The following is a 24425-nucleotide window of genomic DNA, read 5'->3' as shown; positions in this document are numbered from 1 at the left end:
CAAGTATAAAATAATGTATTGCCGAAACAATGCAAATCGGAAAGTTGGCATCTATATCTGCTATCAGAAAGTTGCAACACAGGCACACAGCTTTGTTGCTCTCTGCCTATGCCTTGTAACTGCGAGCTGATAATATCAGCATAGTCCTGTGTTTCATGATAAATTGGGCAATATTTACTTTAGTATACGGAAAAGCACAAGCACGTGTGCAAACATTATATAACAAGTAATGATAATAACGTCCTCCCTCTGTCCCATAATATAAGAGTGTTTTTGACACTACATCATCACCAAAAGTGTGTCTGCCTGTTTGGGCAATGTACAAAGCACTTGTTCAAAGACATGCATATTCAACATGGACTATGAACTCCAGAAATATGCAATCATGCCATATTCAACAAGCGGTGATGGTTTCATATCATATCAATGGAGTGGCCCTAGCAACACAACGGATCCTATCCACGCAAGGCCCAGTATGACCAATCATCAATCTTGCATATTGAACAGCTTATACAACAGCTGAGACAGGCCTCTATATTCCAAACTCGGCTACTCTGCTTCTAACCTCCTCAAGGAATGATCTGAAGCCTGTAGAGCCATCCAGCTGAGTGCCATCCAGACCCCGATCCTCAATCAGGTATTTTTCAAATGTTGTTGTATCATCACGTGCACCATGAATAAAAGCAAGCCTGGGAGTTAAGGCCCTTTCTTGCTTCAACCTATCGACCGTTGATCTCAACAGACCTACAAACATAAGTTCAGTGTTAACATATGCATTGGCTGAAATAAGCCGTAACCATACATACTACTACATCCGTTCTTCTGTAGTTGAGGCCTTCAATATGCATGCAGAAATTTAAAAGTCATAACAACAGAATTAGTACTCCCTAATAATATAAGACGTGATCTAAAACGTCTTATATTAGTTTACAGAGGGATTACGATTTAGGGAGGAAACGCAGTAATCTCAGGACAACTAAGTGGCAGTTAAAAAAGATGGTGCTGGACTCACAGTCACGTGGAGGAGGAAAGGGAATTGAAGGGCTGGCTGTAGGCAAGTAATACACCAAAAGGTCAGTGTAGGCGTCAAGTAGGAATATTGGTCTCTCACTGGTGAATACACTGCGACTTAGAGACTGATGCACTTCTGCTTCTGTATCAAGAGAGGAGTACGAACTCAGTGTAGGACATATAGCTTGCCGAAGAGAAGCCGGTTCCAGTGCACTGTAAAGAAAAATAATAATGTTGAACATTATATAAGCAGTACTTCCGTAGCTCAAATAAACTACAGCAGTGAGATAATCTGGATTTTGTAAAAAAAATGTGGAAAGGGAATTTGTGGAATTTTGTCGTTTCTTCCTGTGAGAACTTTATGAACTGCATGGTAGCAAAATATATACTTTACCTGAAGAGGCACTGCAAATATGTCTGGTAATCTGGATGAATATGTTCATCCTGAACTTGAAGCAAGGGGCTTACTAGAAATGCAAATACAAGCCGTGCCAGAGGCTGCAATTGTGAGCAGTTTGAGAAATCAACGTCAATATGAGAAACTACAGAATCAGCAGGTCTGACGTTCTTGTATGCCTTGTTGTACTGGGCAATGAAAATCGCCAACCAATCATGGAGCCATAGCCTTGCTTCTACCACATCACTTAAAGAAGCCAAAATAACCTGGAAAATGAACTTTTTCAGTATCAAATGATCTTCTGCTCGATCTTCAGTGATAACTTTGGTTTTATTCGAGTCTAGAAATATAATTAGGTTTGACGATCATGAACATTTCTCTCCTGTTTTTACGGTCACCAAGATTAGCATTTATAACTAAAATACCACAGAATGCCAAAACTACAATATACATATAATACATTACGTCCCTGCAGAACCGTATTCATTAAACAAGCTGATTCAGATAAGGATTTAAGCTAGGCTAGGATTCCTTATGGTGAATTAATAGATTAGCGTACACTGCGGCCAAATTTAGCTTCTCTTCTTCCATATTAACAGAGTCCTGAGAGCATTTTGGAAACCCAGAACTCAAAACTTGTTGGGTTGGCTCGACTTCAATAAACTGGAAAAGCAGAAACTAGTGCCAGACAACCAGAGTAAACCTAGCTTCAGATTGCAGGGAAGAAGATAAAACAGGCCTGCCAAAATAGGGGCCTAATAGCTCCTAAGCCTAGAAGGGTTGAATAAATATCAATCTTGTAATTGTTGACGAACATTCAAATAAAACCATTAGATGAATATTCAAATAAAACAGCTAAATGAATGTTTAAGCAAAATACAGAAACACTAAGCTTGTGACCAGCTGTATCCCAGACAAAGTTTCCTACCCATAATTTTCTTGTAGAGTTGCACTTAATTGATGTAGCGAGATGTTATAGTCCTACAGAGGCTGTGGCAACATTTGATTGCTATAACTTTCTTGTAGTGGCAGTTAATTGATGTAGTAAGATGCTTTAGTCCTACAGTTAACAGCCTTCGTGCTTACGACAAACAGTTTATCCATCAAAGTTGTACTGCCGCCGTTACAATTTAGGGAGGAAATGCATGCATTAATCTGAAACAGAGGTTGTACCTGGTGTACAAGTATCGTCAATACCACATCTGGGTCAACAAAGTCATAAAGGTCCCAGATATTAGCAGTTGTGTTGTACTGGATAGTCCGCACCCTTAGCCGCCTTTGCACTGAGAACTTAGATCTGGACAAGGTGTATTTTTAAGTTAAAAAATATGAAAATATAGATAACAATGTGTATAAAACTGCTGCTAACATGGAACATCTGCAAATTGACAAAGAAATTGCACACTGCAAATTGACAATTAGACAAACATTAGCAAGCAAGCAATTAACTTGCAAGCCAGTATATCACAGAATCATCAAAAAATAACTTGGACAGCTCACACATAAGGACAATTGTCAGCATGCTTAAACTTATTGACACCAGAGGAATGGCATATCAAATATACTTTAACTTGTAAGAGCAAACAGTAACAATATGTAACATACTACTCAGTATTCACAAATCTGTGACAGGCGATATGAAATTTACCTACTACCAGAATTTGAAGCATCATCTGATGCATCACCATGGTGTACTATCATCGTGTACTTAAATGCGATTTGGAGAATAGGAGGCCTTGACTTCCTGCAGTTGCAAACATCAGGTTGTAAGGGTTTAGGAGATAATATACACGGTCAAAACTGTTTGGCTACAGATGTTATACTGATCATAGTTACAGTTCCCTTGTTTAGGCATGGAAGTTGTTATTGTTACTAAAATACATACTCAAGAAAAGACCGGACTCAATCAACGGTTAGAATGTGTCTTATGATTTACTCTCTGGTCGGGGTATACAGGCCCGCTTCGTATTTCGAGTCTAACATTGGTCACCGATTTAAATAAGAAAATATGATCTATAATTATATATATTGCATTCAAAAGATCTTTCCAACAGTTACTTTTTATGGAACATAGCGCATATTTTACTGGTTAAGTCGGTGGTCAAAGTTAGACTCAAAGTACAATAGGGCCCTGTGTAACCGACCGGTGGTAGTAGTATCCTTTTTGTATTTGTATAGCATAGTTAGTAAGATCCCTGGTAGATAGAGCTTACACATTGTGTACTTTTTTAGTCTTTTTAAGAGCAAATCCCAGACATCCTAACTGGGAATTAGGTTGAAACATCTAAAAGATGATAGGTTCATAGGGGAAAAAAAGGATGGTTAGCTTTAATGCTGAAAATTCTATCAAGATTCCCGGTAGATAACATGCTTATACATTGTGCACTTTTTTAGTCTTTTTAAGAGCAAATCCCAGACACACTAATTGGGAATTAGGTTGAAACATGTAAAGGATGATAGGTTTCATAGAAGAAAAAAAGATGGTTAGATTCAATGCTGAAAATTCTAGTTTTTTTCCCTTTTGACAATGAATGGTATAGTTTATCGGGTTTTCTCCTTCTCTTAGTAATGTGCTGAGCCCATCCTAGCGTGTTTTGTTTTACAAATATCTATAATATTTAGAAGTAGAGAAGGAACAGCTAGGATTAACTAGACATAAGCAATAGAAAAGGAAAGCCTCAGATTAATTTGGCATATATAGGTTAAAAAGAAGCACGGATTGATTGGAAGGAGACATCTAAATAACCATAACCAAGATAGTTTAGAAGGACGACCAGACAAGGAGAACTTGCAAATGTATCGTAAATCTATTCCTATGGTGCCATAAAGAAGATCCCTCTTTTTTTGTGGGGCGTAAAGAAGATCCCTCGTGTGGTACAGATTAGTGATGCATATAAACTACATCAGGGCTCGCAGTGTAGGTAATTTTCCTAACTTACTATTGATAGAGGGATCACTAGTTCACTACTGTCCAATTTGTGTTCCAATAGATTAAGACTCATTGTGGGCTTATCAATTTGAGCAAGTGTGTAAGGCAAACACTCTATGTAATGGGGTGGCAACATGATGAACAAATCAATCATAGAACTAGGCCTATCGTTTTGTTTGCTCAGCATGTCCTATCACTATCCCCTGCACCTGGGGTTTCAGCCCTAGCCGCACACTTCTCCACGGTGCCCAATCGGTAAGTTCCTGACCTAGCCGAATCCTCCCATATTGCGTCTGTTCCAAAGGTTCAAGCACTAACAACAGGTAAGAAAGAATTTGAAAATCCTAGTTTCAGTTATGGGTGTGGATCATGATGACTTCTCTATTGGTGCAGTCAGTAACAAACTAAATTCATTTATCACAAGGCTTATACTTCTTCAACCAGACCAGCCAACTTGTGGATAATCTGATACAGGGATCCATATATAGTAGAATGAAACAACAGGTCCAATGGCAGATTTAAGCTGGAGTACAGAATACATAAAATCCTAAATGCTCGTCATTATGCAAAGGCTCGTGTACTCATTCGGTGTTGACCACAAAAAATGTCACCCTACCTGTAGGGAAGAAACAAATGTCTGATACAAAGATCTGGCTACGAATTGGCATAATTACTAGCAAGGCCCAACACTGTAAATGGATGATAGAGTTTCCTATTTGGTTATCTCTTTGAACCGTGGAAATCTAAACTTTCAATTTGTCAGAGCAAAGAAGGAAAGTACCACATTCCTGCTAGTTAGTTCAAGTTCATCAAATTTTAACACATATAAGCACATAATCTACAAAAGTTAGAAACAGCGTGACCTTTACCTGGAAAACTGAGAATCCTTTTCAAACTCAAAGTCGTAAGTGTAGCTAGCAAACAAATCACAGCAATTTATGTGCTGAACATGCATGTATTGAGGATCTGGAAAGAAATGACCATACTGTTGGACATGAATTAAACAATATCAGCTGAAGGAACATATAAAAAGGTTCACTAGGTAAATTTGCATATCTCTCAGAGTACTTACAGAATCAGCAATCTTGATCTCTGGAGATGTTCTCAACCGCAGTACACATCCAAAGGCATATGGACGCTTTAGCATTTTGTATCTGAAAGGTAAAAACGGTGGATAAATGCATATTACTGCTTCACAGCTATATTGTAATCAATGGCTCAAAGCATGTGAACGACATGTGGACCATATTTTCACATTCTTGCACATATATTCGTGTATAGATTGTATTTACCATGTACCAGGCATCCAACTACGTCAAACCCAGTCTGCTCAATTTATAGTATGGACATTTGGGGCAGTGCACAACCAACAATCAGATAATTTATTAGATCTTTGGCATCAGGCAAGTCAACATGATCTAAATCTAAGGTTCAACAGTGAGTAGTAACAGAACCTGTTGCCCACAAAAGAATACTAGGAAGAAGCCTATTCAGATCTCACCGCCCCAGAAGGCCAGAATAAAGCCCCAAAGTTAGCCTTGGGTAACAAACCCCCTGGCACGGAGACTTAACAAACAGCCATCACACGTTGAAATCAAATTACAACAAACAAAATCACTAAATAGACCTGAATGTCCATAGATGTGATCCCGACATTATGGGGGTTCCAAGCACACTATTTTCTTGAGCTACGCTAATGTACAAAGCATGAGCATATGTTATCCTATCAATCTGACTGACCTACAAAGAGGAAGCAAATAACATAAACAGACCAGACAGTGCTTGAGAACTGAACCACATTAGGATATCTCCTAGTTGAGGAGATACAGTTGGACTGCTGAATAAAAAGAGCACAGAGCCAGAGATGATGACTGAACTTACATATCTTGTGGAAGTGTTGATTCATCTGTATTTGAATACAGAAACAATGAGCCACCACTCTCAACACTCAGAACTTTTAGGGAAGTAAGATCAGTGTATTCATTTGTAATCGCGAAAAGGTCCACACATGCACCTGCTTGAACAGCACTAGCAGCCTGTGATATGGCAATCAGGATACCTCCCAAAATATTCTCAGAATGCATTGATCAATATTTATGCAAACCTACCAGATTTTTGTAGAAACTTGTCTCTTCGGGCAGTAATGTATTATTTGAATCCACCACTTTACCAGTATTGTGGTCCCCCTTGCTTCTTGCGTCTAGTTGGCCAGCCCCATAATTCGGAGGCCCAGATAAAAACGCAAATATTCTAGCTGTTACAAAAATACCAGGAGAATGCATAATATTAGAACGCAAGGCCATGTACTTTGAAGAGAATAAGTATGTTTTTTACTAATAAAGCCTTTAAAGAGAATATGTATATCTTCTACTAATAAAATAACAGAATAGTAGTGTAATCAATACAATAAGATGCCAAGTTCCCTGCAAAAAAATTGCATACCAAGTTCAAAGGTAGTTCCATTTTCCACACTTAGGTAGTTGACAAGAGCATCAATTGCTACCCCAAACCCACGGGTATGATGCAATGCGTGATCTTGAACTTGTGATGCAGTTGTTGCCCTTTCCCAGGAAGCTATTGGTTTAATTGTTTCTAGTGCTTCAGCAATGCGGTCTTTGAAAGTGCCAACCTGTTGAGATGTAATTAAAATAAGCATATACAGGAGAAACCAATGCTCTAGGGATACAGGTTGAGTACATGATTGAACTGAAAATTGAAGGAATTAAATTAAGAGGATAATGTACATACAGGAGCCAAAAATGAACAAAATGGCATGGCATCTTTAAGGTCCACGTGCAAGGTGCCGTCAGAATCAGGAGGGATGAAAACGTTTTTCACAATTGGTATTGGACCTTGAACATCATATAGTCCTATCTTGCTGCTAAATGTTAAAATCCCAAATAATGATCCTGGAGAAAGAGCTGCAAGGCATCAATAGATCAGTGTACGCGTAGCTGTATCATGTATGTCCTTTCAATAACAGAGTTGTATAAATAGATTAGCTCCTAAAGCTTGTGAGTGGATCTCACCTTCAAGAGCTGCCAGAAGAGCACTTTTGACTAGCTCCAAAAACTCCTCAGAAGCTAAAAACAACATGAAGAAATAAATTATGAGAAGAAGACATAAACAAGTGAGCTCTAAATAAAACAAAACAGAAGGTCTCAAAATTCTAGAGTTATTCTCATGAAAATCAGAAATATTTTGATCAGGACAACAGGCACCAAAGGTGGAACCTATCCTAGCTAGATGAATTCAAGCTAAACTGGGATGGATTTGGATTCATTAATCCATGCATCATGTTAGTGGAAAACAAAATCTACCAACATAACAAGATCTTGGATTGGTAGAGTTGCTCACTATAATGCTGCAATGATTTTCCCTTTTACAATACAAAGGAAGCAACAAAAAAAGGCGTCCAGGGGTGCCACAAACACCACACAGGAACCCCACGATCATATCAATCACTTACTGGACCGAACTAAGGACTGTTTTATTCTCCATTCATCTGTGGTACAATCTTATTCGATGTTCATATTTTGCCATATTTAGCAAGCTTAAAACTTAACAGCCATCCATTTCCCTTGTCAATTTATCACTCTTTTGTGTGGAGACGAAGGCGAGGGTACAACAAATAAGCTGAACCATAAGGCGAAAAATCTTGAGATCATCACATCTTACAGGATAAGTCGATCGCTGCCACGTACACGGGCGTCGTCGCAGCCGCTGCCTCACCCTCCTCCCCTGGAAAAAAACACAAGTCCGTCATCTCACTGCACCACATTGCACCAGATCGGCACTGCGGAAGCCCTACCCGGGAGGAGGAGGTCGACAAAGGCGGAGCGCAACTCGGGCGGGTCGTGGCTGCCGTCGCGCGCGTAGCGCGCGGCGGCGTCAGCGGAGAGGTCGTTGTCTTCCGAGCAGATGGGGCACGTCCACGACCAGCGGTGCAGCGAGCAAAGGGTGCTGAAATAGGCGAAGCAGGACGTGCAGCGAGGGATGAGGTCGCCCTCGTCGCCGGTGACCGGAAAGGAGCCGCGCTCGTCGGTGGAAGAGAACGGCGTGACGGCGACGCCCCACGGTAGGCCCGAGGAGTCGAGGAGCGCGTTGTCGGAGGGGAAGTACGCGAGGCTCGGGCGCACCGCCATTGCTGCGCCGCGCAGTTTGGAATGTGGATCTGGTGGAGTGGTGACGTGAGAGAGATCTGTGACGAGGGAGACGGAAGCGCGGCTGCTCAAAGTGCCTGCGCAGTGTGGCTTTGCGCTGAACTCTTCTGCTGCGGCAGACGATCAGGACCGTCCACTTGCTAACGTACGTCTCGAAGGCTAGGTGAGCGTTGACTGTGCTGCTAGAGCTCGACCAAAGAGCATCTCCAACAGCCGTGCCAAAAGACGCGCGCGCGGTAAACTGGCTTTTCAGCGCGCGCGGTACGTTTTCGCGCGCTCCAGCGGTGGAGGGGAAAACTAGTGCGTGCGGGAAAAGGCGGCAGCTCGCGTGCTAGATTTGACGCACCGCGTCCGGCGCGCCTATCAAATTGCAGCGCCCTCTGCCGCTCTCTAATCGCTCCTCTACCGCTTTCTCTCCTCGCCGCTGACACGACACCACCATGCCGCCTCGCCGTCGGGGAGCTTCGGGCTACCGCGACGTCCGCGTGCGTTCGTCCGGCACCTACTCCACCGAGATTCGGTCGGGCGGCGGCATGCGCCTCCGCCTCGGAACCTTCGACGCCGCCCAGGATGGCGCTCGCCCGTACGACGCTACGGAATGGCGCCTCCGGCGGTCCCGTCAAGACATGAACTTCCCCGTCGTGGCAACGCGGGAGCGAGCACAGGAGTTGGCGTCTTTCCCGCGGCTTATCACCGACGAGGATCGTCGCAAGAACCAGAGGCGGGAGCGCCGTCTCAACCTTGCCGAGATGGACGAGGAAGCCATGGCGTTGTGGAGTCACCGCTTCCCGCAAAACATCATCAACGAGGAACAGTTCTTCGCCGAGAGGAGAGCGGAGAGGGTGAAGAGGAGGGAGGAGCGAGCCGCCTATCGAGAGGACAAGCGAACGCGGAAGGCGGTCGCTAAATACAACATCGCGCTAGGAGATGCGTCCTCCTGGGGCTCCAGCGACGAGCGGTTCCTTGACGCCTACGCTCAGACATCGGAGGAGGACATCACCGAGGCAGAGTCCGAGTCGGAGAATGACGAGTAGTAGTAGTTTTTCGTTTTATTTTGTATCGTAGAAGCAGGCTATGTGACGAATTATGAATTATCTATCATAGGAGAAGACTATGAACTATCTACGCATTATTTTGTATCGTAGAAGCAGGCTATGTGATGATGAAGTATCTCCATATTTGTACTATCGAAACCAAATATGTATCGAATCGTAGTTCATCACATAGTAGGCAAAGGGGAAAAAAGATAAAATATAGCACGCCTGCTGGAGCGGCTCGGGCGCACTTTATTTTGTGGCGGCCGCTGGAGCGAGCGCACCGCTGCGCGCAAAAGCTGGCTCACCCGGCGCTGTATTTTGATTTTTAGCGTGTTGCGCGGCTGTTGGAGATGCTTTAAGGCCATCTCCAACGCGGTCCATCCAAATAAACATCCCAAATATCCACACATGCACAGACATATTCACAGATAGCTATAGAGGAGACTGCCATCCAACCATGTACATCAAGGGCGCGTTTGGTTACCTGTATTAGGTCGGCCAGGCCCGTGTGGACAGTATTTGGTATGTTTGGTTGCCTGGGTCGCATGCAATTCGTGGCCCGCATGAACCTCAAAGCAGGCCTGGGCCTGGCTCGGAGGAACGGCCAAATCAGCAGTTTTTTGCGAGCCAAGCTCGCTCGAGCCACGTGTGGCGAGCGCCTGCACGCCCGGGGAAGCGCGGGAGACGATGTGACGGCTCATAACTCCCCACGCCCCCTCACGTCACCTCCCTCACCAGTTCACACCCACTCCTTCTCTCTCACCTCACCACCCGTTCAGTTTCTCCGATGGCCACGCCGCCATCTTGCCACGCCCCACCCACTCCGGTCATCGCCGGCAGCAATCCCATCCAAGAGAGGTGGATTGCCGGCCTCTCCGCGGCCGGAGTAGATCTGGCGGCGGCACTGCAAGCTCCCTCCCCTTTCTGCACCATGTCGCCGCCCCGGGCCAATGGAGCGCCGGCATCGGTCGCTCCGGCTCCGCCATCAGAGTCAGTGATCCTCTCCACCGGCTCAAACCTGACGGGGATCCAATACCCCCTGGCGTCGTCCTTTGCAGGCCCCTCTTATGGCGGTGTTTTTACCCCCATAAGAGGGTTTTCTTCTCTGCGTCCGGTGCAAGGGGAGGGGAGCTCCAGAACGCCGGCGTCATCTTCAACCGGCGTAGGACGAAGTACACGGCCGCGGCCCTCGGAATGGTCGGGTCCTCTTCATCGGCGGCGGCAGCACCCCTCTTCCCGCCAGGTTTTTCGCCACGGTCGGCGTACGCTACACCGGCACCCCCACTGTAAGCTCTCAAATCTCCCTCTGCTTCGTACTTAGGGTTCTTAGGGTAGTTCTAAGTGTGTTAGATTAGATTGTGGCCCGTACATTGGACCTGATTCGGTCCGATTCGACTGGATTCGACCGGATTCAACCGGATTCGATCAGAATCCACTATTTTGGGGATGAACCAGAGTGCATGCTTACTTTGTTCATCCCACATGGCTACATTGTTCATAATGCAATGTTAGTTTGCATCGTTTTAGTGCCACAATGTTACTTTGTACTACCAAATTGTTAGTTTGTAGTGGCACATTGTTACTTTGTACTGCCACATTGTTACTTCTTAGTGTTGTTACTAGTGTATATGCTATTGTTCTTGTTGCTGTTGTTAGTTCTTAGTGCTCCTCTTGCTCTTGTTGCTAGGGTACGTGAGTGCATGTGGCATGCAAGTAGGACATATCTGAATGCCAAAAATAGTAGGTGCAAGTAGGACATGTGAGTGGTGGCCTCATCTGATCAGTGTTAGCACATCAGAGTAGCACTGCTCATCTGGTGGTAGTGATCATTGTAAGCTGTGTTCAGTGAGCATAGATGATGTCCTAGTTGTTAGCTTTCATCATGTGTCATATGTTGCTAACTGATGTCCATCTTGCTGACAAGATAATGAAGACGGGGTGGGACACAGCCGGCGATGGTGCGCAGGTCGTCGTCGGCGCAGAGGGGTGGAGAACCTCATCCCCACCAACCGTTGGTTGAAGAGGGTGGTGCTCCCTCGCAGGGTGGACTGCATGAGGATGCCGCTAGGCGCTGGTAGGAGGCTGAGGACCGGCCACGAGGAGGGTGCATGGGACCCTATCAGGTTCTACGTGCAGACCAGTGACCAGGAGGACATAGCCATGCTCATCATCCCGCGTAAATTCAGCCTCATGATGAAGCAATGGTTGGTCAACTGCCCTCCTCGCATCGTCAGCCTCTCCGCCAACAAGTGGTGCGAGTTTTGGTTCCAGGTGTAGATGTTCAAGGGGCACATGGTGCTGGGGCGCGACTGGGAGTACTTCTGCGGCCAACACAAGATCGTCCCCAGCGACCTTGTCGTCTTCAAGCTCTCCGGCCTAGGGCTGAAGGTGCAGATCTTCAACGCCAACAGCTCCAAACATCTGCATTCCGGTGCTCGAAGCACAGCTGCATCGGTGACATCACTTAGGCCCTCTAGTTCGCCTGTCAAGTCTGATCTCTCATGCTCGTAGTCTGAACTGAAGTAGTGTAGATTTGAACTGAAGCCCGATTGTCTCTTTTGCTGTGAACTTGTGTATGTTTTTCCTGGGGAGCAGCACCCTCGGGTCCAACAGGGCCATGGGATGCTCTGTTGTTTTAAACTTATGCCTAGTAGCATACGATATGCATGTTCTTTGCTTTGTTCTTGCTGTTTTTCTGCTACTATTGATCACAGTGTGCTGTGTGTTATCAAATGGGTGGTAAGTCCACCGCATTTGAAAGGGGCGAGCAGATCAAGAACTTGCACACACAACCAAACAGTTGTGCTTTGCATCTGCTCACACCCGAAGCACAAACACAGGCAACCAAACAACATGCATCCAACTAGGCCTTGATGCAATGCAGACAACCAATCAACATGCAGATGATGGTTTTTGTCTACATATGCTCAGCCAGGTCCAACTGGGTCAAGTATTCAAAGTGGCAAAAAATGGTGCAAGTAACCAAATGCGTCCTAGATTTCTGCAACTCAAGTTCGCCTTCCTCCATTTGACATGCATATTAGATCAATAGCAAATTATATAAAGTGCAAACATATGCAATCACAACCAAAAACACCGGATGTTCATAAGTTTTATACATGCGACAAATCCAAAAGTTGTCAGTCCGACTGTCTGTGCAAAAAAACTCATTTTTGGCCTTCCAGGCGATTCTTCACCATGCGGTTGGCTCCTCCAAATCGACCGTCAAGCGCTTCAACATCCTAGCACAATAGGCTTGCACGATCTTCACGGCATCGTGATCCAAGTCCTACATCTTCATGGCCAACATCTTGGTGTAATTTGAAGTGGCTACGAGCTCAACCTTCTTCTCTTGGAGCATGATCATCTTCTCTTGCACCAGATGAACTTGTCAAACCTCTCGCCCTTCTTTTCCTCCTTCACGGCATTGTGCTTGACTCATGTCTCCTTCTTCATGATGTCCTTGAACCTATCTGTGAACTTGGTCGTTGCACCTTCTTGCTTCTCCTTCTCCTCTCCCACTTCCTCCCCCAGTTCCTAGCCATCCTTCTGGTCGAAGCAAGGCCTTTTGTTGGATCACCATATTCACCTGCATTGAACATGGCGGCGGTCTTGATGGAGCTGACGACGACATTGAGCTACTTAGGGTGCACATTCAACTTCAACCAATAATGCGTGAAGATGAAGTGCTTCTTCTCTACATTAAGAGCAATGTGACCGCACGACCAGACAACAAAGAAAATGCATGATCAACTAGTTGCATATCGGGTCAAATGACTAACACATATAGCATATCCGACCAAATGACTAACACATATAGCAAAAAAACTCAACCTCTTGGAATGTCGCGCCGCTTGGCCAGTGGACTTTTAGTTATTTGTAATAGTCGCAATACTTGCTTTGTGGCTGCTTGAAGGGTGTACCATCGATTACTGAGTGACTTCGGGTTACTCGTTCACCACAATTCACAATAGGCATGAGGGTAGAACTTCTAGCGTATCTGGAATTGACAATTCATATCCTACCATAACTAGTTGGGTTCTATCTTAGTGAGGAAGTATCAACAAAAATAATACCGAATAAATATAACATAAATATATGTTTAATGATGCATCCAATGATATTTATTTAATATTATAAATGTTGATATTTTTCCTTATAAATGTAGTCAAAGTTTGACTTTTGAAATTTCTTATGTGCACTATATTTAGGAATGGAGGGACAGAAGGGCCATATATTTGTTCATAAACTTAGAAAACCTTTGCGTCATGTACAAGTTTCAAGGAAAATAAAATAATAGAAAGGGGCTATCATACCTCAGTGATGTTATCGTCTAACAATTTGATACCACTGTCGGTGTTCTGGGAACCAGGGTACCCAGACTTGCCTGCCTGCGGCCCACGGTACGACCCATCTGCAAGACCGCCAAGACAAGACCCTCGCGAGGGGCCAAGCCTCGCGAGGCGGACGACACCAAGACCTCCTGAGGGAGCGGCCTCCCGAGGAGCGGAGATTTCTATGCAGGTACCCAGCCTCGTGAGGCTACGATGACGCAAGCCATGACGACCAAGGCCAAACGGGCGCCAGCGGGCGTAGAGAAGGCAATTTCCTCTTTGGCGCTAAGGAGGCAAGGACAGGCGTGGGTTCCCGAGGAATCCGGCAAAGGTTTCCATTCCGGTGCAACAAGACCAAGAACGCCAGGACGGCAAGACGGATGTCATCGTCGAGCCCACTGCTGCGGCACGACCAGAAGCTTTGCAGCCGAAGACCACCTTTCGCCAGGATAAGATGTACTACTTGTCCCCTTTCAAATTGGCCACTGTTGGATGCCTTCCTGAAGGAAATATGCCCTAGAGGCAATAATAAAGTATTATTTATTTCCTTATATCATGATAAATGTTTATTATTCATGCTAGAATTGTATTAACCGGAAACATAATACATGTGTGAATACATAGACAAACAGAGTGTCACTAGTATGCCTCTACTTGACTAGCTCGTTAATCAAAGATGGTTATGTTTCCTTGCCATAGACATGAGTTGTCATTTGATTAAACGGGATCACCTCATTAGGAGAATGACGTGATTGACTTGACCCATTCCGTTAGCTTAGCACTTGATCGTTTAGTATGTTGCTATTGCTTTCTTCATGACTTATACATGTTCCTATGACTATGAGATTATGCAACTCCCGTTTACCGGAGGAACACTTTGTGTGCTACCAAACGCCACAACGTAACTGGGTGATTATAAAGGTGCTCTATAGGTGTCTCCAAAGGTACTTGTTGGGTTGGCGTATTTCGAGATTAGGATTTGTCACTCCGATTGTCGGAGAGGCATCTCTCGGTCCACTCGGTAATGCACATCACTATAAGCCTTGCAAGCATTGTAACTAATGAGTTAGTTGCGGGATGATGTATTACGGAATGAGTAAAGAGACTTGCCGGTAACGAGATTGAACTAGGTATCGAGATAACGACGATCGAATCTCGGGCAAGTAACATACCGATGACAAAGGGAACAACGTATGTTGTTATGCGGTCTGACCGATAAAGATCTTCGTAGAATATGTGGGAACCAATATGAGCATCCAGGTTCCGCTATTGGTTATTCACCGGAGAGGTGTCTCGGTCATGTCTACATAGTTCTCGAACCCGTAGGGTCCGCACGCTTAACGCTACGATGACAGTTATATTATGAGTTTATATGTTTTGATGTACCGAAGGTTGTTCGGAGTCCCGGATGTGATCACGGACATGACGAGGAGTCTCGAAATGGTCGAGACATAAAGATTGATATATTGGAAGCCTATGTTTGGACATCGGAAGTGTTCTGGTGAAATCGGGATTTTTCCGGAGTACCGGGAGGTTACCGGAACCCCCTTGTAACTTAATGGGCCTTAGTGGGCCTAGGTGGAAGAGAGGAGAGGAGGCTAGGGCAGGGCCGCGCCCCCTTCCCCCCAGTCCGAATAGGACAAGGAGAGGGGGGCGGCGCCCCCCCTTCCTTCCTCCCCTCCACCTCTTCCCCCCTTCCTCTCCTAGTCCAACATGGAAAGGGGGAGTCCTACTCCCGGTAGGAGTAGGACTCCTCCTGGCGCGCCACACCTCCTAGGCCGGCGGCCTCCCCCTTCCACCTTTATATACGGGGGCAGGGGGGCACCTCTAAACACACAATTGATCTACGATCTTTTAGCCGTGTGCGGTGCCCCCTCCACCATATTACACCTCGATAATATCGTAGCGGAGCTTAGGCGAAGCCCTGCGTCGGTAGAACATCATCATCGTCACCACGCCGTCGTGCTGACGAAACTCTCCCTCAACACTCGGCTGGATCGGAGTTCGAGGGACGTCATCGAGCTGAACGTGTGCTGAACTCGGAGGTGTCGTGCGTTCGGTGCTTGATCGGTCGGATCGTGAAGACGTACGACTACATCAACCGCATTGTGTTAAACGCTTCCGCTTTCGGTCTACGAGGGTACGTGGACAACACTCTCCCCTCTCGTTGCTATGCATCACCATGATCTTGCGTGTGCGTAGGATTTTTTTTGAAATTACTACGTTCCCCAACAGTGGCATCCGAGCCTGGTTTTATGCGTTGATGCTATGCACGAGTAGAACACAAGTGAGTTGTGGGCGATATAAGTCATACTGCTTACCAGCATGTCATACTTTGGTTCAGCGGTATTGTGAGATGAAGCGGCCCGGACCGACATTACGCGTACGCTTACGCGAGACTAGTTTCACCGTTGCGAGCACTCGTTGCTTAAAGGTGACTGGCGGGTGTCTGTCTCTCTCACTTTAGTTGAACCGAGTGTGGCTACGCCCGGTCCTTGCGAAGGTTAAAACAGCACCAACTTGACAAACTATCGTTGTGGTTTTGATGCGTAGGTAAGAACGGTTCTTGCTAAGCCCGTAGCAGCCACGTAAAACTTGCAACAACAAAGTAGAGGACGTCTAACTTGTTTTTGCAGGGCATGTTGTGATGTGATATGGTCAAGACATGATGCTATATTTTATTGTATGAGATGATCATGTTTTGTAACCGAGTTATCGGCAACTGGCAGGAGCCATATGGTTGTCGCTTTATTGTATGCAATGCAATCGCCATGTAATTGTTTTACTTTATCAGTAAGCGGTAGCGATAGTCGTAAAAGCAATAGTTGGCGAGACGACAACGATACTACGATGGAGATCAAGGTGTCGCACCAGTGACGATGGTGATCATGACGGTGCTTCGGAGATGGAGATCACAAGCACAAGATGATGATGGCCATATCATATCACTTATATTGATTGCATGTGATGTTAATCTTTTATGCATCTTATCTTGCTTTGATTGACGGTAGCATTATAAGATGATCTCTCACTAAAATTTCAAGATAAAAGTGTTCTCCCTGAGTATGCACCATTGCGAAAGTTCTTCGTGCTGAGACACCACGTGATGATCGGGTGTGATAGGCTCTACGTTCAAATACAACGGGTGCAAAACAGTTGCACACGCGGAATACTCAGGTTAAACTTGACGAGCCTAGCATATGTAGATATGGCCTCGGAACACGGAGACCGAAAGGTCGAGCGTGAATCATATAGTAGATATGATCAACATAGTGATGTTCACCATTGAAACTACTCCATCTCACGTGATGATCGGACATGGTTTAGTTGATTTGGATCACGTAATCACTTAGATGATTAGAGGGCTGTCTATCTAAGTGGGAGTTCTTAAGTAATATGATTAATAGAACTTAAATTTATCATGAACTTAGTACCTGATAGTATCTTGCTTGTCTATGTTAATTGTAGATAAATGGCCCGTGCTGTTGTTCCGTTGAATTTTAATGCGTTCCTTGAGAAAGCAAAGTTCAAAGATGATGGTAGCAATTACACGGACTGGGTCCGTAACTTGAGGATTATCCTCATTGCTGCACAGAAGAATTACGTCCTGGAAGCACCGCTGGGTGCCAGGCCTCCTGCAAGAGCAACACCAGAAGTTATGAACGTCTGGCAGAGCAAAGCTGATGACTACTCGATAGTTCAGTGTGCCATGCTTTACGGCTTAGAACCGGGTCTTCAACGACGTTTTGAACGTCATGGAGCATATGAGATGTTCCAGGAGTTGAAGTTAATATTTCAAGCAAATGCCCGGATTGAGAGATATGAAGTCTCCAATAAGTTCTACAGCTGCAAGATGGAAGAGAATAGTTTTGTCAGTGAGCATATACTCAAAATGTCTGGGTATAATAATCACTTGATTCAACTGGGAGTTAATCTTCCGGATGATAGCGTCATTGACAGAATTCTTCAATCACTGCCACCAAGCTACAAGAGCTTCGTGATGAACTATAACATGCAAGGGATGAATAAGACAATTCCCGAGCTCTTTGCAATGCTAAAGGTAGCGGAGGTAGAAATCAAAAAGGAGCATCAAGTGTTGATGGTCAGTAAAACCACTAGTTTCAAGAAAATGGGCAAAGGGAAGAAGAAGGGGAACTTCAAGAAGAACAGCAAGCAAGTTGCTGTTCAGGAGAAGAAACCCAAGTCTGGACCTAAGCCTGAAACTGAGTGCTTCTACTGCAAGCAGACTGGTCACTGGAAGCGGAACTGCCCCAAGTATTTGGCGGATAAGAAGGATGGCAAGGTTAACAAAGGTATATGTGATATACATGTTATTGATGTGTACCTTACTAATGCTCGCAGTAGCACCTGGGTATTTGATACTTGTTCTGTTGCTAATATTTGCAACTCGAAACAGGGGCTACGGATTAAGCGAAGATTGGCTAAGGACGAGGTGACGATGCGCGTGGGAAATGGTTCCAAAGTCGATGTGATCGCGGTCGGCACGCTACCTCTACATCTACCTTCGGGATTAGTTTTAGACCTAAGTAATTGTTATTTGGTGCCAGCGTTGAGCATGAACATTATATCTTGATCTTGTTTAATGCGAGACGGTTATTCATTTAAATCTGAGAATAATGGTTGTTCTATTTATATGAATAATATCTTTTATGGTCATGCACCCTTGAAGAGTAGTCTATTTTTAATGAATCTCGATAGTAGTGACACACATATTCATAATGTCGAAGCCAAAAGATGCAGAGTTAATAATGACAGTGCAACTTATTCGTGGCACTGCCGTTTAGGTCATATCGGTGTAAAGCGCATGAAGAAACTCCATACTGATGGAATTTTGGAATCACTTGATTATGAATCACTTGGTACTTGGGAACCGTGCCTCATGGGCAAGATGACTAAAACACCGTTCTCCGGAACTATGGAGAGAGCAATAGATTTATTGGAAATCATACATACAGATGTATGTGGTCCGATGAATATTGAGGCTCGTGGCGGATATCGTTATTTTCTCACCTTCACAGATGATTTGAGCAGATATGGGTATATCTACTTAATGAAACATAAGTCTGAAACATTTGAAAAGTTCAAAGAATTTCAGAATGAAGTTGAAAATCATCGTAACAAGAAAATAAAATTTCTACGATCTGATCGTGGAGGAGAATATTTGAGTTACGAGTTTGGCCTACATTTGAAACAATGCGGAATAGTTTCGCAACTCACGCCACCCGGAACACCACAGCGTAATGGTGTGTCCGAACGTCGTAATCATACTTTACTAGATATGGTGCGATCTATGATGTCTCTTACTGATTTACCGCTATCGTTTTGGGGTTATGCTTTAGAGACGGCTGCATTCACTCTAAATAGGGCACCATCAAAATCCGTTGAAACGACACCTTATGAACTATGGTTTGGCAAGAAACCAAAGTTGTCGTATCTTAAAGTTTGGGGTTGCGATGCTTATGTGAAGAAACTTCAACCTGATAAGCTCGAACCTAAATCGGAGAAATGTGTCTTCATAGGATACCCAAAGGAGACAATTGGGTACACCTTCTATCACAGATCCGAAGGCAAGACATTCGTTGCTAAGAATAGATCCTTTCTAGAGAAGGAGTTTCTCTCGAAAGAAGTGAGTGGGAGGAAAGTAGAACTTGATGAGGTAACTGTACCTGCTCCCTTATTGGAAAGTAGATCATCACAGAAACCAGTTTCTGCGACACCTACACCAATTAGTGGGGAAGTTAATGATAATGATCATGAAACTTCAGATCAAGTTATTACTGAACCTCGTAGGTCAACCAGATCAAGCTCCGCACCAGAGTGGTACGGTAATCCTGTTCTAGAGGTTATGTTACTAGACCATGACGAACCTACGAACTATGAAGAAGCGATGGTGAGCCCAGATTCCGCAAAATGGCTTGAAGCCATGAAATCCGAGATGGGATCCATGTATGAGAACAAAGTATGGACTTTGGTTGACTTGCCCGATGGTCGGCAAGCCATTGAAAATAAATGGATCTTCAAGAAGAAGACTGACGCTGACGGTAATGTTACTGTCTATAAAGCTCGACTTGTTGCGAAAGGTTTTCGACAAGTTCAAGGGATTGACTATGATGAGACCTTCTCACCCGTAGCGATGCTTAAGTCTGTCCGAATCATGTTAGCAATTGCCGCATTTTATGATTATGAAATTTGGCAAATGGATGTCAAAACTGCATTCCTGAATGGATTTCTGGAAGAAGAGTTGTATATGATGCAACCGGAAGGTTTTGTCGATCCAAAGGGAGCTAACAAAGTGTGCAAGCTCCAGCGATCCATTTATGGACTGGTGCAAGCCTCTCGGAGTTGGAATAAACGCTTTGATAGTGTGATCAAAGCATTTGGTTTTATACAGACTTTTGGAGAAGCCTGTATTTACAAGAAAGTGAGTGGGAGCTCAGTAGCATTTCTGATATTATATGTGGATGACATATTGCTGATTGGAAATGATATAGAATTTCTGGATAGCATAAAGGGATACTTGAATAAGAGTTTTTCAATGAAAGACCTCGGTGAAGCTGCATATATATTAGGCATCAAGATCTATAGAGATAGATCAAGACGCTTAATTGGACTTTCACAAAGCACATACCTTGACAAAGTTTTGAAGAAGTTCAAAATGGATCAAGCAAAGAAAGGGTTCTTGCCTGTACTACAAGGTGTGAGATTGAGTAAGACTCAATGCCCGACCTGTGACGCCCGGATAATCAAGCTACAGTAAAACTCTGCTAATGATGCCACGTCACCTCCGTTACTGTTTCTAATCCTTCGTTAGTTCAAAACCGATTCAAAAATCAATTCAAAATATGGCAAACAACAAAATTTTTCAAACATTGAAACAAAAATGTTGGGGTGTTGCCAAATAATGCATAGGTAATTATTGTGGAGAAACCACATTTTTATAAAAGGTTTAAATGCACTTAAATGATTAAAACAGTAGGTAAAACTATTAAATAAATACCTTTTGAATATTATAAATTGCTAAACTATTTTGATCAGGGGTAAAACTTTATGTGAAAGTAGTTGGAGTTGTAACTCTATTTTAGGTACGGGTTTTACTTTTGTAAAACTATAAATTATTAAATAGATAAAAGAAAGCAGAAAAGAAAAAGTAGAAATAAAACAAAGCTAAAAAAAGAGAGCAACCCCCCCCACTGGGCTCCGGCCCAGCAGGCCACAGCCCCACTGGGTCAGGCCACCAGGCCAACCGGCCAGCCCACCCCGCTCCCTTATCCCCCCACCTACCAGAACCCTAACCTACCGCACCCCCACTCCTCCTCTCGTTCCCCACTCCCCATGTTCTGGATCGAGGCAAACCGCCCCGACCGCATCGCCCCTAGCGCCGTTGCCCGTCGCCCCGCCTCTACCTCGCCGGTGTCGCTCGCGCCACGCGCCTCCCTTGGCCACGCCAGGCCGTGGCCGGGCCTGCCTGCACGCGTGGGCGCTCGCCCGCAGTTCCCTCCACCATCCTTCGTGCGCCCCCCCCCCCCCTCCAGATCTGCCAGCGCCCGGCGCCTTCGCCATGGGCGTCGTCACCCGCGCGCCCCACGGCCTCGCCATCGCCTAGGAGCACGCCCACGAGCTCCGACGTGCTCTGCTCTGCCTTCCTCGACCCCGGCCTCAAGCTCACCGCCTCTGCATCATCCTCTCCGCCGGATTCTTCTTCGCCGGACTGCCTCCCCGTCGTCGCTCACCGTCGACCCGGTCCTCCCCCCCGCGCCCCATTGCCCGTGCCCCTACAATCACCGTGAGCACCGCACCGCTCCTTCCTCCTTCTCTCCTCTGCCGCTGCTCTGCATCGCTCCGTCACCGCCCGCACGCGCCACCGCGCGCGTATGCCACCCCGCTCGCCCCCTCTACTTAGGACCGCCCGCGGCCACCCCGTCGGCCACCGCGACCATCTGCACCCGCCTCCGACGCGCTGGCCCCCGCTCCAGTCCCTCCCTTCGCCGCTGCCGTACGCAGTCGCCGGTCGTCGGCCACGCCCGCTCAGTCCCGCTCCGGCCGCGGCCTTGCCTTGCCCCCCCGGTCGGGCTCGGCCTCAGCACGGGCGACGCCAGCCCGCACGCCCCTGCCCGCTAACCCGCTAAGACCACCTGTGCATATGACAAGTGGGGCCCCGCCCCTAAAACGTTTAGTAAAAAAAAGAATTTAAAATAATAATGAAAATAAAAATAATAAATTAATTAATAAAAATTAATGAATAAATAAATAAAGAAAATAAAAATAAAAATAAAAATAATAAATTAATTAGTTAATTAACCCTGTTTAGATTAATCTAATTTAATTAATTAGTTTAATTAATAGTTAATTAATTAGTTAGCCCTAATTACCCTAATCAGTCTATGACATGTGGGACCCACGTGTCAGATGACTGCTGACGTCAGCATGATGTCATGCTGATGTCATCGCAACACTGTTTTGGATAATGTTGAATTAAATAATTAATTAAAATTCAGAAAATTAGTAAATCTGTAGAAAATCATATCCTTTTAAACCGTAGCTCAGATGAAAATACTTTCTACATGAAAGTTGCTCAGAACGACGAGCCGAATCCGAATACACAGTCCGTTCGTCCGCCACGCGTCCCTAGCATAGTGAACCTGCAACATTTCACCTCCGGTTCATCTGTCCGAAAACGCGAAACACCGGGGATACTTTCCCGGATGTTCCCCCCCTTCGCCGGTACCACCTACTGTCGCGTTAGGACACACCTCGCACTGCTCATTGTCATGTCACGCATCGTCATGTTTATGTTTGCATTGTATTTACTGTTTCTTCCCCCTCTTCTCTCCGGTAGACTACGAGACCGACACTGCTGCTGCCCAGTTCGACTACGGAGTTGACGACCCCTCCTACTTGCCAGAGCAACCAGGCAAGGCCCCCCTTGATCACCAGATATCGCCTAGTCTTCTCTATACTGCTTGCATTAGAGTAGTGTAGCATGTTACTGCTTTCCGTTAATCCTATCCTGATGCATAGCCTGTCTTTGTTACTACAATTGTTACCCTTACCTGCTATCCTACTGCTTAGTATAGGATGCTAGTGTTCCATCAGTGGCCCTACACTCTTGTCCGTCTGCCATGCTATACTACTGGGCCGTGATCACTTCGGGAGGTGATCACGGGTATATACTATATACATTATATACATGACACATGTGGTGACTAAAGTCGGGTCGGCTCGTTGAGTACCCGCAAGTGATTCTGATGAGGGGGCTGAAAGGACAGGTGGCTCCATCCCGGTAGAGGTGGGCCTGGGTTCCTGACGGCCCCCGACTGTTACTTTATGGCGGAACGACAGGGCAGGTTGAGACCACCTAGGAGAGAGGTGGGCCTGGCCCTGGTCGGCGTTCGCGGATACATAACACGCTTAACGAGTTCTTGGTATTTGATCTGAGTCTGGCCATTTGGTCTATACGCACTAACCATCTACGCGGGAGTAGTTATGGGTATCCCGGCGTCGTGGTATCAGCCGAAGCCTTCGTGACGTCAGCGACTGAGTGGCGCGCGCCGGATTGGACTGGAACGCCACTAGGCTAGGTCTGCTTCCGGCCGCGTACGCAACGTGCAGGTGTGCATAGGGCGATGGGCCCAGACCCCTGCGCGCATAGGGTTAGACCGGCGTGCTGACCTCTCTGTTGTGCTTAGGTGGGGCTGCGACGCGTTGATCTTACGAGGCCGGGCATGACCCAGAAAAGTGTGTCCGGCCAAATGGGATCGAGCGTGTTGGGTTATGTGGTGCACCCCTGCAGGGAAGTTTATCTATTCGAATAGCCGTGTCCCTCGGTAAAAGGACGACCCGGAGTTGTACCTTGACCTATGACAACTAGAACCGGATACTGAATAAAATACACCCTTCCAAGTGCCAGATACAACCCGGTGATCGCTCTCTAACAGGGCGACGAGGAGGGATCGCCGGGTAGGATTATGCTATGCGATGCTACTTGGAGGACTTCAATCTACTCTCTTCTACATGCTGCAAGATGGAGATGGCCAGAAGCATAGTCTTCGACAGGACTAGCTATCCCCCTTTTATTCTGGCATTCTACAGTTCAGTCCACTGATATGGCCCTTTACACATATACCCATGCATATGTAGTGTAGCTCCTTGCTTGCGAGTACTTTGGATGAGTACTCACGGTTGCTTTTCTCCCTCTTTTCCCCTTTCTATACCTGATTGTCGCAACCAGATGCTGGAGTCCAGGAGCTAGAGATCCCGAGGATGATGCTACATGGAGTTCGGCTTCGAGGAGTAGTTAGGAGGTCCCAGGCAGGAGGCCTTGCCTTTTCGATCGTTGCTACTTTTGTGCTAGCCTTCTTAAGGCAAACTTGTTTAACTTATGTCTGTACTCAGATATTGTTGCTTCCGCTGACTCGTCTGTGATCGAGCACTTGTATTCGAGCCCTCGAGGCCCCTGGCTTGTATTATGATGCTTGTATGACTTATTTATGTTGTAGAGTTGTGTTGTGATATCTTCCCGTGAGTCCCTGACCT

The 24425-nt window shown here is 45.6% G+C and overlaps 2 protein-coding genes across 2 annotated transcripts; one reads left to right on the top strand and one right to left on the bottom strand.

The window, feature by feature from the left end:
- Positions 1-205: 205 nt before the first annotated feature.
- Positions 206-8596, bottom strand: LOC109786004 (protein transport protein SEC23 D). The gene is made up of 14 exons (XM_020344590.4): positions 8149-8596; positions 8016-8078; positions 7367-7420; positions 7086-7258; positions 6780-6966; positions 6446-6591; positions 6219-6373; positions 5410-5491; positions 5207-5322; positions 3057-3152; positions 2582-2705; positions 1406-1674; positions 1013-1224; positions 206-744 (listed from the first exon to the last, which is right to left on the bottom strand). Exons 1-14 carry the CDS (start codon positions 8480-8482, stop codon positions 533-535), a joined length of 2223 nt encoding a protein of 740 aa, XP_020200179.1. The 5' UTR covers positions 8483-8596; the 3' UTR covers positions 206-532.
- A 344-nt stretch (positions 8597-8940) lies between these two features.
- Positions 8941-9534, top strand: LOC109786006 (uncharacterized). The gene has a single exon (XM_020344593.1). The coding sequence runs from the start codon at positions 8941-8943 to the stop codon at positions 9532-9534; it is 594 nt and encodes a 197-aa protein (XP_020200182.1).
- Positions 9535-24425: the final 14891 nt, after the last annotated feature.

The sequence above is a fragment of the Aegilops tauschii genome, chromosome 2, assembly GCF_002575655.3.
Source record: "Aegilops tauschii subsp. strangulata cultivar AL8/78 chromosome 2, Aet v6.0, whole genome shotgun sequence".
NCBI classification, from domain to species: Eukaryota; Viridiplantae; Streptophyta; class Magnoliopsida; order Poales; family Poaceae; genus Aegilops; species Aegilops tauschii.
The sequence above is the reverse complement of the archived record's forward strand: the minus strand, read 5'-3'. Positions and strand labels throughout refer to the sequence as shown.